This window comes from Macrobrachium nipponense, chromosome 5 (assembly GCF_015104395.2).
Source record: "Macrobrachium nipponense isolate FS-2020 chromosome 5, ASM1510439v2, whole genome shotgun sequence".
NCBI classification, from domain to species: domain Eukaryota; kingdom Metazoa; phylum Arthropoda; class Malacostraca; order Decapoda; family Palaemonidae; genus Macrobrachium; species Macrobrachium nipponense.
The window spans coordinates 142,132,418-142,146,911 of NC_061107.1; the positions used below are offsets into that span (position 1 = coordinate 142,132,418).

Consider the following 14,494-nt stretch of genomic DNA (forward strand, 5'->3'; position numbering starts at 1 on the left):
TCACACAGGATGTCTCGAAGCACTGAATTATTTAATTCTTTGCCTCTTCTGGCAGTGTGCTCCAGTCAGTTTTGCTTTATGTGATCAATAGTTTGAGATTTGCAGCCTCTTGTAACATTAGATGTGGTCATCAACCCCAAAGACTTCTGAGTAATTTGTCAAGTTTTACACTATAGCAGTGTTATTGACATCAGACTTGAATAGAGGTCAGACCTCCCCAAAAATCTGATCAGGTGCTCGGCATAGGCCTATGGTGGATGTTCACTGTGTCTTGTAGCCACCCAACTTTTGATAGGACAGACTAGCATCTCACATAAAGGTTTATGATGAAATGTCACTTGATTAAAAGGTGACTGATACCACCTTTCCCTTTCTGTATTTTCCTCGGTTTAGTGTCCTGTGTCTATGTACATGCCAGTCTGGCAAGATGTAGGTGAGGTACAGAGCAGTACATCCAATAAAGTACAGTTTATTTTTTTGTGAACAGTAGATGTGGCTCCATCTGCTCCCTTTAAACAAGATTGGGGTCCATGATGTGGTAGAGCAATGTTATTACAGGGTCTGTATGTAAATATTGCATCTTTACAGACAGGTCTTCTTTAGATACAAGAAATATGGGTTTTTATAAACTCATATTTGGTCTTGTTAGTGTCAGCATATGCCATGCTAGACAAGTGGTTAGGGGAACCATCTATTCCCCTGCTTACGAATGTGACAAAGAAGCTGTCATACTGTATATTTCGGTATAAGACAACCTTTAAATCTTAAAATTCACTCCTAAAAATTGAGGGTTGTCTTATACTACCAGTCTAAAAATCAAACCTTGAATTCTAAGTGATGTTTATCGGTAGGCTAGCAGTGGCCTCGGTGCGATATCCACTAACATACATGATAAGATTCATATCAATGAAATTAACTTTTATCTATGCAAGCCCAGCTGAGAAAATGTAAACTTCAAGTTATCGTTGTGCTCAGGCAATTTTATCTTTCAGTCCCCTTTCAGAAGTTTTAATGGTAGTGTAATTATGGTAGTAATAACATTTAGGATAACATAATATTAATTTTTCATTTAAAAATCATTCTCAGTTTGGTGGTAAATAACAGTTTTGGTTTACAGTGAACCCCCTATGTTCGCGTACTCCGGATTCGCAGATTTCTCTCTCGAACACATATCCCCTTTATTCGTGGAAAATTCGCCTATTTGCGATATTTTTCTGTGAGAAATGTTCTCAAATTTTTTTTTTTTTTTTTGCTTATCATAAAGCACTTTTTGTGATAAAACTATTTAAAAAACCAGGTATAAACATTTTTAGTGAGTTTTTCATGATTTTTAAGAACAAAATAGACATTTTTAAGCATTTCAACTATTAGTGGTTTCTGGCTATTCACCTGGGGTCTGGTACGCATTCCCCGCAAATAAGGGGGGAACTCTGTACTTATAACTGTTTAGAATGGTTCAGTCATACAAACAGTAATTATGTACGATCATTAGACTAACTTCTTTTCCTCCATACCCTGTATCCCATATTCTAGTTAAATAGGTTTAAAAAAGGTAAAAGAGAATTATAGAATTATCCTTATTAACAATATACTTGTTGTGTAACGACGCACAACTACAGCCATGAACAACCGAATGAGAAACAGTAGTTGTGGTATGAACAACCAAATTGAATAACAACAGCTGTTATGCTTGCATTTCAACCATTGTACGTTAGTAAATAATTAAGTATTTATGTTACAAATAACATTAAGTAGAGTAGGACTGATATGTTTTTACATTACAGTTAGTACGTATTGTATACCATTACTATTTGCTATGAAGAAAAGATTAGCAAGAAGACGCATTGCTAAATAAAGCTGCAAGTTGTAGCAGAAACTGAGAAAACAATGTTCAAGCTACTAATGACTATAAATTATTGTGTATCGGCAACATTGATGAAACTCTTTCAAAACTTTGATATGCCATCAAACTAAATCTTAAATAACATTGGAGAGAAAAGTATTTTAATGAAACCGGGGCATGAAAGAACACATTTTACTCGTTTTAATGTGTTTGGAAGATGGGACGAAACGGCCCCCCATGGTTGTCTTGAAATGGAAATTGATGCCTAAACACAAATTCCTGAATGGTTTCATTGTCCACGTTCGCAAAACCTAAATAGTGCAAACGGCGCATGCTTGCTATACGTATTTGTATTTTGAAATACAATAGCAATATAAGAATACTGTACGTACGTACTGTATTATTGGATACAGTGAAGTAAGGCACAACACTTAACTTTATAAATGATCCATGGAAAAGATGCATATTCGTTATGTTTATTTTATACGTATTACGATACTAATGAATGAATATTATATACACCAATTTTATATTTTGTGTATAATGCAACCCCCCTAGAATTAACTTCAAAAGTAAGTCTTCAAAAGTCACATGATACGTGAGTATATACGGTAACCAAAAGCTACCCTATATGCTGTCTTATACTACAGATATGAAATAAATTCATGAAAATTTGTCATAATTTTTTACCTTGTTACATCTAAAGGTTGTTTTATAGACAGAATTCAAGATTCTCTTAATTTTTCCAGGTTTACAAATCTGAATGGTTTCTTCACAATCTCACATCTAAACAACCCTGCATTTGTCCTTATTGCAAAAGTAAAAAGTGAGGCTTATATATAGTTGAGTGTGTGGATGCTCATACCCCTTACTTACTTAAAACTATAGTTAACTACCCTGTCATGAAGTTTCCATGATTCTCTCTCTCTCTCTCTCTCTCTCTCTCTCTCTCTCTCTCTCTCTCTCTCTCTCTCTCTCTCTCTCTCTCTCTCTCTCTCTCTCTCTCTCTCTCTCTCTCGCTTTATGTAAGTGCCAATCATTTATTTATTTTTTTAAGGGTAATGTATTAAGCTAACTTTTAAATGGAATTACAGTAACTTTAATTTCATTTAAAAGGTAGCTTAATACTTATATAAAGACAACCCTCTTCTCTCTCTCATTCATAGTTAGTGGTAGATAATTTTTAATTGATCTGTTTTTAACTTTACTGTCTAGAACTGTAAATGCGCTGTTCTAAAACATATACATACAGTGCAATCTCGGTTTTCATACATAATCCGTTCCAGAACCTTCCACTTCACTGATGCTGGCGCCATGTTGTTGTTGTAGCTGGTCTCAGAGGCTCTCTCACCTCTTTGTGTAATCCACAGCTTCCTCCAGAGTAACTTTGGGCATACACGGAGCTTTTCTTGTAGCTTTTCATCCTTTAGGCTGGCTATGAAACGATCACGGACCTGGCGGTCCTGGTCCTGATAGTTGCACTTAATAACCAGTTGCTGAAGATCAATGAGGAAACTGTCGATCGATTCCTCCCCTTGTTTACACTAGAAGATGGTACTCTCACAGACAATATTTACCTTCAGCACATAGTGGTTTTCAAATTTATTGAGCACGTCATCATAGCAGGTGTTTTTCTCATCGACTTCAATGGTGGGGGACTGTCCGGCTTCTTCATTAGGGTTGGGAATCCTCTTCCTCCCAAACTTGAAGGTCTGCATCACCTTCTCTGCCTTCCTAGTCCCCATGTTACACAGCAAGTCACTTATTCTGATCACATCTGATTTTGAACCAATCTCTGTCAGCTGACTGTACCTTTTCCAAGCAGCAATTCAATCTGGCCAGTCTGCTACATTGAAGGAGAACTGTCCCGGGGGTTGGAACAGTTGCTGTGCCATAATGAGGGTACGTCGAACTGATTAAGAAGTGTAACAAACAATCGAACTAGGCATGTAGGCTATATGCAATTTCTTTAGCAACCGTCAAATTAGCTGCATTTGACAAAGGTCAAGAGTCTGGCTGGCTTTTGCAATTAGGGTGTCCCTAGGCACTCCTAGCAATGACAGGTGGCTATAAGAGCTGCCTAAGACAGTGGTAGTACTCACAGTAAAAAGCAGGTAAGTGTTCACTTCTGTTGCACAATCACACATGATTTTCTTCCTTAGCTGCAGATCCCTTTATATTGCCCTTATATCTTCGATGTTGCTCATTTATTTCTTCATCAGTTGTCACAGCAAGTTTTTGTCTAACACCATATCTTGTTTGGCATAAAGGACAACAAAGACAGAATATTGTATTTATTTGGCACTGAATAAATAGATGATGATCTTGTAGAGTGGGGAAAACAACAGTGCGTGACAACAAGACTAGTAGTAGTATTAGTAGTAGAAAATATGACATGTTTTGATAAAATCAGTCCATGTGCCACATCCTATATAACAGAGCATTTGTTTCTTCACCTGGCATAAATAGAAGTAGAGCATATCTCTGGATTTGTGATAAAGTTTAAAGCTTTGAAGGAGGCTTCATGGAGCTTACTGTAGGTGTACACACTGTCAAGTATTGGTAACCAACATCATGGTCAAGGGGGGATCCAAAGGTTTCCATAGAGTGGGGGCAAATCAGTATGGATCCCAAGTCTACTTAGAGATGTTGAATATTAGTTAGCAGAATAGTGTGTTACATACATTTTGGAGGAAAGGCTATTGGATAGGCATTGTCTGGCTGTTAGGTGAGAAGAACTGCCTCCAAATTTTTTCTCATTTGGAGCTATATGGGAATTAGCCTCCAAACTTGATCCTTTAGCCATATCTGTAACTCCTCAGTTGGGTAGTATACCACTGGGGATATACCCCTTTTCATCTTAGCAGAGTACCACCACAGTGGAGTTACTCAATCCCCATTGCTTGTAGGATAAAAAAAATTCACATTTCATTGCTGGGCTGGTAGTTTGTAAAGGATGATGTGGTAGTTATAAGATTTTAACAGGTAGAAGTGGAACTCATACTAACCTGGAGCATAAACTTGATACCTTTGTTACAATCTATGGTTGACTTCACTCAGTGGGCCTAGAATGGCACATGAGAAAGCCTCTGACAGGCAGTTCTGCAGAGCTGGTCAGTACTGAGGAAGATCATTCAAACTTGGCTGCAATATTGCTTTGAGGATTAGGGCTTAGTATGAAGACTTGCCAAGGATACTTTGTATGACTAAGTTTGAAAAAAGCCCTAAATAATGGCATAAGTTAAGTTAAGCGACCATTGGTATGCAAAGTACATTACTAGTTGTTTTTGCCCCTCAACCTCTCTTCCGGAATCTTCACTTAATAATTCCCTTTCTGGCAGTCAAACACCCAGATGTAGCTCCTGCTTTGAAAACAAAAGTTGAATCTTTTAACAGCTTTAGGGAAACATTGGATCCACAGGATGAAAGCCTGATCTTCCATATATTAAGCCTCAGGTTGTCTAACCATTATAAGAGGAGGGAGGATGACATTTAACTGGAGTTACAGTTCTAAAGTTGGTGATCCAAGACAAATCTTCAGTTGTTGACTTTGGAGTTTTAAAATATATGCAACTTTTTAAGCCTCCACAGTTGTCGATATCCACAACTGTGGCTCTCATATTTATCCATGAACCCACAACACTGGAGGCTTCAAGGAACTTTACCAAGCTGCAGTCATATCACCTTTGTATGTAAAATCTTATGGAGCTTACAATGAGAGAAGATCAATGGTTACTTTTGGTAAGGACTTTCACTAAACTGTTCTGCCTCACCATCCATCAAAGGAGTTAGAAATTCCAGAGAGAAAGAGTGCTGTTTGGTTATGATGGAATTATAGTCTGATATGTTCTTCCATTTCTCCTTTGGCTGTGCAAAGGAAGGCCTTGATATCTATTTACCTGTATCAGTACGGTTCAGGAAAATACTACTAGAAACTGTAATTTGATATTTGGTGCATTTTTCTAGACCAGGTATAAATATCCTAACAAAAAGATGGGTTTGTATCTATATAGGAAATCTGTATATAGTATATTTGATAAGTCTATAGGTAGGTGTACTGCCATAGATAATTTTCCAGGAGAACTGAATTAATATAAATGCCTTTGTAATCGAAGAAAGCATCATATTGATTACCAATCCCAATAAGTTATAGAAATTATGTTTTGCAGATCCTTGTTCTTGATGAAGCAGATATGTGCCTGTCAATGGGGTTTGCAGATTCTGTGAATTGTATACTTGAGGAGTTGCCTTCAGAGAGACAAACCTTACTTTTCTCAGCTACTCAAACCAGGTAAACAAATTACAACAGTAAATTTGGAATGCTGTTGTTATTTTCACTGCCTATTATTATATAAAATTTAGGTGACATTTTTATGCTTTGTTGTAATAAATTGATGTTCGGAATTCAGTGAATAGTTCCTAGATATGTATGTAGTTGTATGTATTCTTGAAGTTTTATTGCCAGATAAAAACCATACACACTAACCATAGGGCGTCAGTAACATGGAGTGGCATTCTCCCTGCTGAGCTCGAGTCTGCAAGCGGCCATATTTAGGCTTGGTGTAGCACATAGTGCTATAATGTAGAGATGAAGCACTACAGCAGCTTTGTGTTTTTGTCTCTTGTTTAATTATTGTTAGAATTATTATTTGCTCATGTAACTTTGCTTTTTTTGTCTCTTGTTTAATTTTTATAAGAATATGTTACTTGTTCAAGTACGAAACAAACCCTCAATCTTAACATTAGGATAAATAATCTAGTGCCAGCTAGAAACTGGTAAAGTTAAAAAATTGTGTATGCAAAGGACTACGTATTAGCATCTGTGCTTGGTCACGAGTCATGTGGAGCCACCCACATAATACTCTTTAACCCGTGACAATGCCAGTCATTTTCTTATTGCCTTTAACCCCTTCAGCACTGGGACGTACACATGTACGTCTTTTACGGTACAGTAATAAAAGACCGGGACGTATGCGTGTACGTCTTTCATCCCTCCTCGAAAAGCAAAGCGTTTTCTTCAGCTTGGATAGTTTCCAGGCACAGTATTGTGTACGAGAGAGGTGCTGAAGCTCCACCCACAATTCATTCTAACCAATGAGCATCCGATGGACGTCGTGACGTAATTTTCATATGGGATATTAGGAGGGGTATTGGCCAACATATGCCAGTGCGCCTCAGGCTATTATTTGGGAAGGATGATGACGATTTTGTCCGTAAACCATGTAGATTTGAATTCTAAACCTTTTTCCCTTTTGATTGCAGTTATTTTATGTTCTTTTTTTCAGTATCATGTCAGATGATAGTGTTTCAGAGTCAGGGTCTGAGTACCTGCCATATCTATCAGATGATGATTATAGTAATAATTTCTTAGAGGTTGACAGTGACAAAGAGTGTTTCGAAGACATTGAACCTCTTGTCGATGAAGGCTGGCGGTTCATAACTGATCCATCTTGTGACTTGCGCCCAGACCCAGGCCCCCCTGATTCATGGAGGGTGGTAATAGGATTCCTGCTTACACACCAGATTTCACCTGCTTACGTGGTGCATTTTTTCTCCTTTTTTGTGGTGATGTAATTGACAAATTGTGTGAATGGATGAATGCTCGGGCAGAGTAGTACTTTCATTCAACAGGAAAGCGTAAGGTGAAAGGACTTCTATGGAGGCCTGTTACTCGTGATGAGATGTGTTTTTTATAGCTTGCTGATGATAATGGGGGTGAATAAACTCCCCCATATGTATATACGTATTGGTCTGGTCCACGAGATGCTGTTGTTTCTTTTATTATTCATTATTATTATTATTATTATTATACTCTTATTATTGTTTTATTATTATTATTACAAGTGCCGTAAACATTCATTGATGTATACGCTGTTGTTCTGTATGAAAACCCTAGGAATAACTGTTTCAGTAGAAAATAAAACTAGTCTGCTATTACCACTAACTACTATTTTACTGCTACTTTAATACTTTTTCTGCTACTTTATTTCTATTACTTTACTACTATTTCTACTACTTTATAACAGTTCCTACTTCTGCAATTACTTTTTCCACTAAATATTCCTATTTTTTCCGATATTCTTACTATATTTTTTGTAATTTTTTGACAATGGGGTAAAAAATATTCATTGATATCCGTACACACAATGTTTTCACATAAGAATGTAAAGGAAAAATATGAATAACATAAAATTTAGAGGGAGCCAGTAATGATTGATACTCGCGGTCGACAGGGGGTCTCATGCGGTATGCAAGCATTAGCAGCAATGCAGCAGGCCAGTGGCAAAGGGGTTAAAGAGAGGACTTGCTTTGCTCCCGTCCTTTTAAAGCCGGTTTAGTTTGCCCCATTTGCTTTGAATGTGATTATGCATGGGATTTCTGGGTAATTTTATGAACATTGAGCCTTCTCATGCTTTGATAAGATTTCCTGGAACTCACAAGAAGCAGATAAACACCCGGATATCTTAGCCTTTTTTAATGACAGAGTACACAGAGCCTCATCCAACGTGTAGTAGGTCATAGGTGCAGAAAACTTGATATTTCACATACCCTATCTGGTTCATCTATGGATTCATATCTTGGATGTATCAGGAGGGGCCTATGGAGGTACTTTTGACTAATTGTGCTACTTTCCGTGCGGGGAGGGGTTGTGCATCGCCATCTTGTTCATTGTTCCAGATACGGAGGTAGAGTTGATGGGGGTGTGCAATTGGCATTAGGGCTATCAGGAGTACCAATCCTGGATGGGCAGTTGGTTTGCAATATGACGTTGCGCATCTCTCCAGGGTCCTTCGCTAAGAATGTCCTTTATACCCCTGATCTTCACTGAATGGCGGTTGATTAGTACTTCGACATCTGTAGAGATGCAGATACTACAACACCTCAGCATTTTTAGTTAAGGTTACTATTCCTACTGGAATAACAGCAGCAGCTTTGCGCTTCCTGTTAAGTGTTGACGTCACTTTCAGGATGCTCAGTGACGTCATAAACATGGTGCCTGCCATGACGTCACAGTTGAGACCGACACCAAGACTTGCTTCCACTCTTGCTTCTTTGATGTCCCAGAGTACGGTACAACTGCGCTTTCTAATTCGGTGATGCATGTTTTGGGGAGAAATTGCAAGCGTTAGAAGAAATAGCAAACATACAAGTGGAAAAGACGCAAGTCTTTCCTTCTTGTTCTCCTGCTGCTTAGGCATCAACACAAACTTCGGTGACGTTAATGCTAGTGCGCTCTCAGATCAGTCGTTGGAGAATAAGGGACTTCATGGCTGATCCTCGTGCCAAGAGGAGAAGAATAGTTTCTTCGCCATCTTTGAGCCAGGTCTGTCATGTCCCTATTATAAGAAAGTACAAGCAGTAGTTGTTGTAAAGGTTGAACAAGTGACTGATGGAAGCTTTGTTTAGTGCAGTTGCGATAGAGTCGGAGAATGCTTGTTAGACAGCACTTAGAATTACCATTTTCTGCTGGTAGAGGGATTCTTTTGTTTCAGTCATATTTCAGCAAATTAAGTGGAAAAATAAGCCATCATAAAGTTGAAAATTAAATCAACAAGGAATGAATGATGTAGAAAAAGTGAATTTAATGTAAAATTTTATTGACAATTTAAATTCTAGGAGCAAAACTAAGTGTGTGCATGAGCTAACAAATACATACTTTTAAAATTTTACTGCCATAGCGAGGCATTCTGGAGGCTAGATGGGCAGATGACAAGTTTTGAGCTCTTATTTTCAGAGCTTGTGTAGAAAATGAACTGGTGTACATTTAAGGCTGTTTTAAAGTGGGGGATATGATGGAACAAATTTTTAATACTAACAATGTTACACTAGTTTTTAACAAGGAATATATTTTTTTTTTTATATACTCACTTTAGAATATTTGCAAACTAAAATACACTTACTTAAGATGGCTGTTCAGTTTAAGAGATGTGGCTTTAAAATGCTAAATTAGGTTTTTAGTGAACTGTTTTCATTACAGGCATTCCCCGATTAATGGTGGGGGTTCCATTCCCAGCCGAGCACCAATATCTGAAAATGGCAGATAATTATGATAATAAAGGCCGTTTACAATGTTATAAGTGCCAATAAACCACTTATTACCACTTTTAACCACTTATCGGTGCTGTTAAACTGCTTACCAATGCCAGTAAGCCACTTATTGGCACCAATAAACCATTTACTGATGTCAATAAACAGCTTACTGATGCCGAAAATTGCATATTGTTGCAGAAAATCTTGTTAACAACATCGTTGGCCAAGCGCCATAAAACCAGAACGCTGTTAACCAATGCCGCTGAAAAGCGAGGACTGCCTGTATAGTGCTTATGATGAGGAATCTTGAACTGAAGAACTGTACAGGAGGTCGTGCAGTAATCACAAATTGGTCTACTAGAAATGCTTGAATAATTTCAAAATAGTTGTTTTACCTTTCATGCATTATGGTGTTGTTCTTGATTGAAAATAAACTTTGACTCGCCTGACATTTACTAGCTTATATAGCATCCCAATCTGTAATTTGAGTAATGTAAGTATTCCAATCAGTAATCCAAGCGTGTATAGTCCCACTTGAACTTGGGTACTTTATTTAGATAGTTTAGAGGTGAACAGGGACACAAAACTACTTCTTTAGTTGTCGAAAGTATTCAAGTGAAGATTGGTTATGAATGCATGAAGACTTTGTAGACATCAAAGCTGCTTGGTTTGAATAGGCTTAAGGGCGCCGGTCGGCTAAAGCCATTTTCTAAGGACAAGACTTTGACATTCATACCACTTAATAAGGTGACTTGGGACATCTCCAAACCACATATGATTTTTGCTTCTGACCTTCGGTTTTGTGACACCAGTGCAATTTATCCCGAAAGTAACCATTTTTCAAATTCTATCTCCTCCCTTGATACTTAATATTAAGACCTAGGATTGCTACCATATACTATAGACCTAATGTAGACCTCCAATTAAATGAAGAGTTTTTTACTAAAAGTAATTTCTTTGCTAGTTATGAATGTTTCCGTTATGGTAAAAAAATAAACCCTATAAATCAGGGAAAAAATGTAAAAAAAAAATTAAACAAAAATTGAAAGAAGGAGCTTCCTTTTATTGTTCTGTAATGTATTTCTAAGATATATACTAAATTTCAATGCTATAGCTTTAACCCTGGACAGGTATTGCTATTTTGGTGCCCCTTTAAAGGTTTGTGGGGTCGAGCTCGACCCAGGCGCCCAGAAAAATTTGTGAAAATTCAAAAACTGCAGGTATGCTGCACATTTTAATTTCTAAAATCAATTTCACCATTGCCGAACACTACTGAGAAGATATATCATACCCATCTACAAATTAAATATTTATTACAAATATATTTAAAAAATAAGTACAGTGGTACCTCGACATACGAAAGGCTCAACTTACGAAAAACTCGAGGTACGAAAGCAAATATGAACAATTTTACAGCTTTACATACGAAAAGTTTTCAAGATACGAAAGGTTGTTGCTGTAAAGTCCCGAGATTTGCCCGGACCACCGAGAACAATTTTAAAACTCCCGCGCCGCCAGCTGAGTAAACTCGCCACCATCCTCCTGCTCTCCCATTGGTTCCTGATGCTAGTCACCCCATAAGATCCTGCTCTCCTATTGGTCAGCATCTACCCCTTGTGCTTTAAGTATTCTATTGGTAAAAGGATGCTGTAAATTGAAAAACTTATTCATGCAACACATTTAATAAAAAAAACATTAGGTAAAGATAGAATAAAGAATAGAAATGAATGGTTATTATACTGTTTGGTAGTTTCAGTAGTTGAAGAGAGAGAATGAAAATTTATGGCTTACTGTGTAAAGTGATTGTTTGGCGATCGTTCGATACTCGTAAGTGCTGGATGTAAACAGAAATTTGGAAGCTTTTTTTTGTTTGTTTATTATAGTTAATGGTTACTTAATAATTATTTGAAATGAGTACATGCAATACATTCAATAAAAAAATTGTGAATTAGATATCATAAAATGTAAAATAAATCAGACTGCCAACAAATACATATTTTTTAGAATTCTTCTTCTGTTTTAATATTATGTTACGTATATGTTTCATTATAGCTGTCAGTAACTCGGTATCTCCATTAGGTAAGATAGAATAAAGAATAGAAATGAACTACTGTTTGGTAGTTTCATTAGTTGAAGAGAGATACTAATGAAAATTTATGGCTTACTGTGTCCTAGGAAAAGTGATTGCTTTGCGTTCGTTCGGTACTCGTAAGACGGTAAGAGCTGAATGTAAACAATCGATTGGAAGGTTTTTTCTTTGTTTGTTTGTGTATTATAGTTAATGATTAATTAATAATTATTTGAAATGAGTACATACTGATTATTTATACATTTTATTGGCATATTCTAAGCTTTTAGCTTCTTAGGTTTAGATGTCAGAATCATAGACTAGGCTACAGTAGCAACCGCTAACATAGGCTAGGCTTATTGCTAAGGGACATATGCTAAAGTCCTCATATATGCAGTAAAAATGGGGTTGAACATTACATGCAGTTGAATATTACTCAAGTATGTACAGTATTTTGCCTTTTTGGAGTCATATTTCTTCCGTCGGATCGGCGTTGTAACCCTAGAACATGTGTTTAGGTCTGGAAATATAATTTTACTGGGGTGGGGTGTTTTTGGAGGGCTTGGAACGGATTAGCCATTTTACATGTAAAATGTGGTCCAAGATACGAGAACCTCATGATACGAAGGGCGCCTCGGAACGGATTAATTTCGTATCACGAGGTACTACTGTATTAAAAAAAAATTATTTTAAACATCTAACTCACCTGGTAGTTATATATATATAGCTTACGTCCCTGACGTCAGCTATATATATAACTACCAGGTGAGTATGTTCAAAAATTTATTTTATTATGAAAATAACATTTTACGAAAATATTTACAAAAAATACAAAACACGTTATATACAAAATTGAGGGAATCCTTCCTAAAACTATTATTTAAAATATGTGATTGCCAGAAAAGGTGTTGGACCCATAGAGGTTAAAATCTGAAACGAGAAAAAAAAGATGATTTTTTTTGGCCGAGAAAAAAAAGGATGATTTTTTTTTTTGCCCCCCCCCCCCCCCCCCCCCCCCCCCCCCCCCCCCCCCCCCCCCCCCCCCCACCCCCCCCCCCCCCCCCCCCCCCAAAAAAAAAATCACAAATTTTTTGGGGTAGCTAAATGAAATAGGAACTGGCTAATTTTTTTTTATAGAATAAACTCCTAGAACAGAATTATGTAAAAAGATCTGCACTAAGATGTAATTTACTGTTATATCAGAAATATTATTCTCTCTCTCTCTCTCTCTCTCTCTCTCTCTCTCTCTCTCTCTCTCTCTCTCTCTCTCTCTCTCTCTCTCTCTCTCTCAAACAATAATTTACAAAAATATTTTTAAAAAATACAAAATACACTATATACACAAAAATTGAGGGAATCCATCCTAAAACTACTATTTATGATATGTGACTGTTAGAAAACGTGTTGGACCCATAGAGGTAAAAAGAAAAAAGAAAAAAAGGGTATGTTTTTTGGCCAATCAAATTGTCAAAATTTCACGAATAATTTTGGTACCTAAATTAATAGGAAAAGGCTAATTTTTTTATAGAATAAACTCATATTATCCTAGAATGGAATTATGTAAAAAGATCTGCACTAAGATGTAATTTACTCTCATATCAAGAAATGTTTATTCTCTCTCTCTCTCTCTCTCTCTCAAATCTCCTCTCTCTCTCGTCTCTCTTCTCTCTCTCTCTCTATCCTCTCTCTCTCTCTCTCTCTTCTCTACGGTGTGTCATGATTTATTGACATAAGCTCATGTAATCTGTCACCAGAAAAGGCAGAGGCCCATCCCCTCTCTCCCCCTCTCATCTCAAGGTCATCCCCCAGGCGTCCAACTCTCGCTGCACAAACTTGGCTTCTTGCCATATAGAGTTGTCAGCAACCTCTAAATTACCATCAAAATCACTTTATAATTCCATTAGAAGTAACTTGATGACATCCATCCCCAGAGAATACTGCCTGCTGGCCATTGATGCTGAAAAATGCAAAAAAAAAAAAAAAAAAAAAAAAAAATGCAAAAGCTGAGAAATGTCATGCGAAACAAATTGGAATAATTGACAATATAAGTCTTCTCACCCACAACCAAAGGCATGATAATGTACACACCACGTACCTAGAGTTTCCAACAATATAAAACTATCACTACTTGATAACTTTGCCTTTGTATCCCACACATGTTCAAAACAAAATATTACTCGGAAAAGGTGAAAGGACAAAGGCAAGGCAAACGCAAGTTTTGACATGATTGTAGTGTGTGTTCTGCTATCCTCTTGCAGGTTGATCACACCCAGATTCGAGATAGACAATGATTTATGGGAAAAAAACATGTTTTTTGAAACACCCCTCAGGTCGTGCTCGACCCTGCTAACCTATCCAAGGTTAAAATGAAGGGAAAAGATAGACTTTGAAGGTCAGTAGGTATAGTTTTGAGGTACGGGCGTTTCAAAGTTTTTCTTTGTATTTTTACGAAGACAATTTTAAAAAGTCATGATTACTATGAATTTTATATTCCATTTTGGGTGTTAATAAACCAAAACTATGTTATTTATCACAATTTAATCATAAATGAA

General features: G+C 37.0%; 1 protein-coding gene across 1 annotated transcript in view; it reads left to right on the forward strand.

Moving 5' to 3' along the window:
- The window catches only part of LOC135215681 (probable ATP-dependent RNA helicase DDX10), a 111,983-nt gene that overhangs the window by 31,108 nt on the left and 66,381 nt on the right, over positions 1–14,494 (forward strand). Inside the window, 1 exon segment of the mRNA XM_064250627.1 lies at positions 6,013–6,134. Coding sequence (XP_064106697.1) covers positions 6,013–6,134 — 122 coding nt within the window.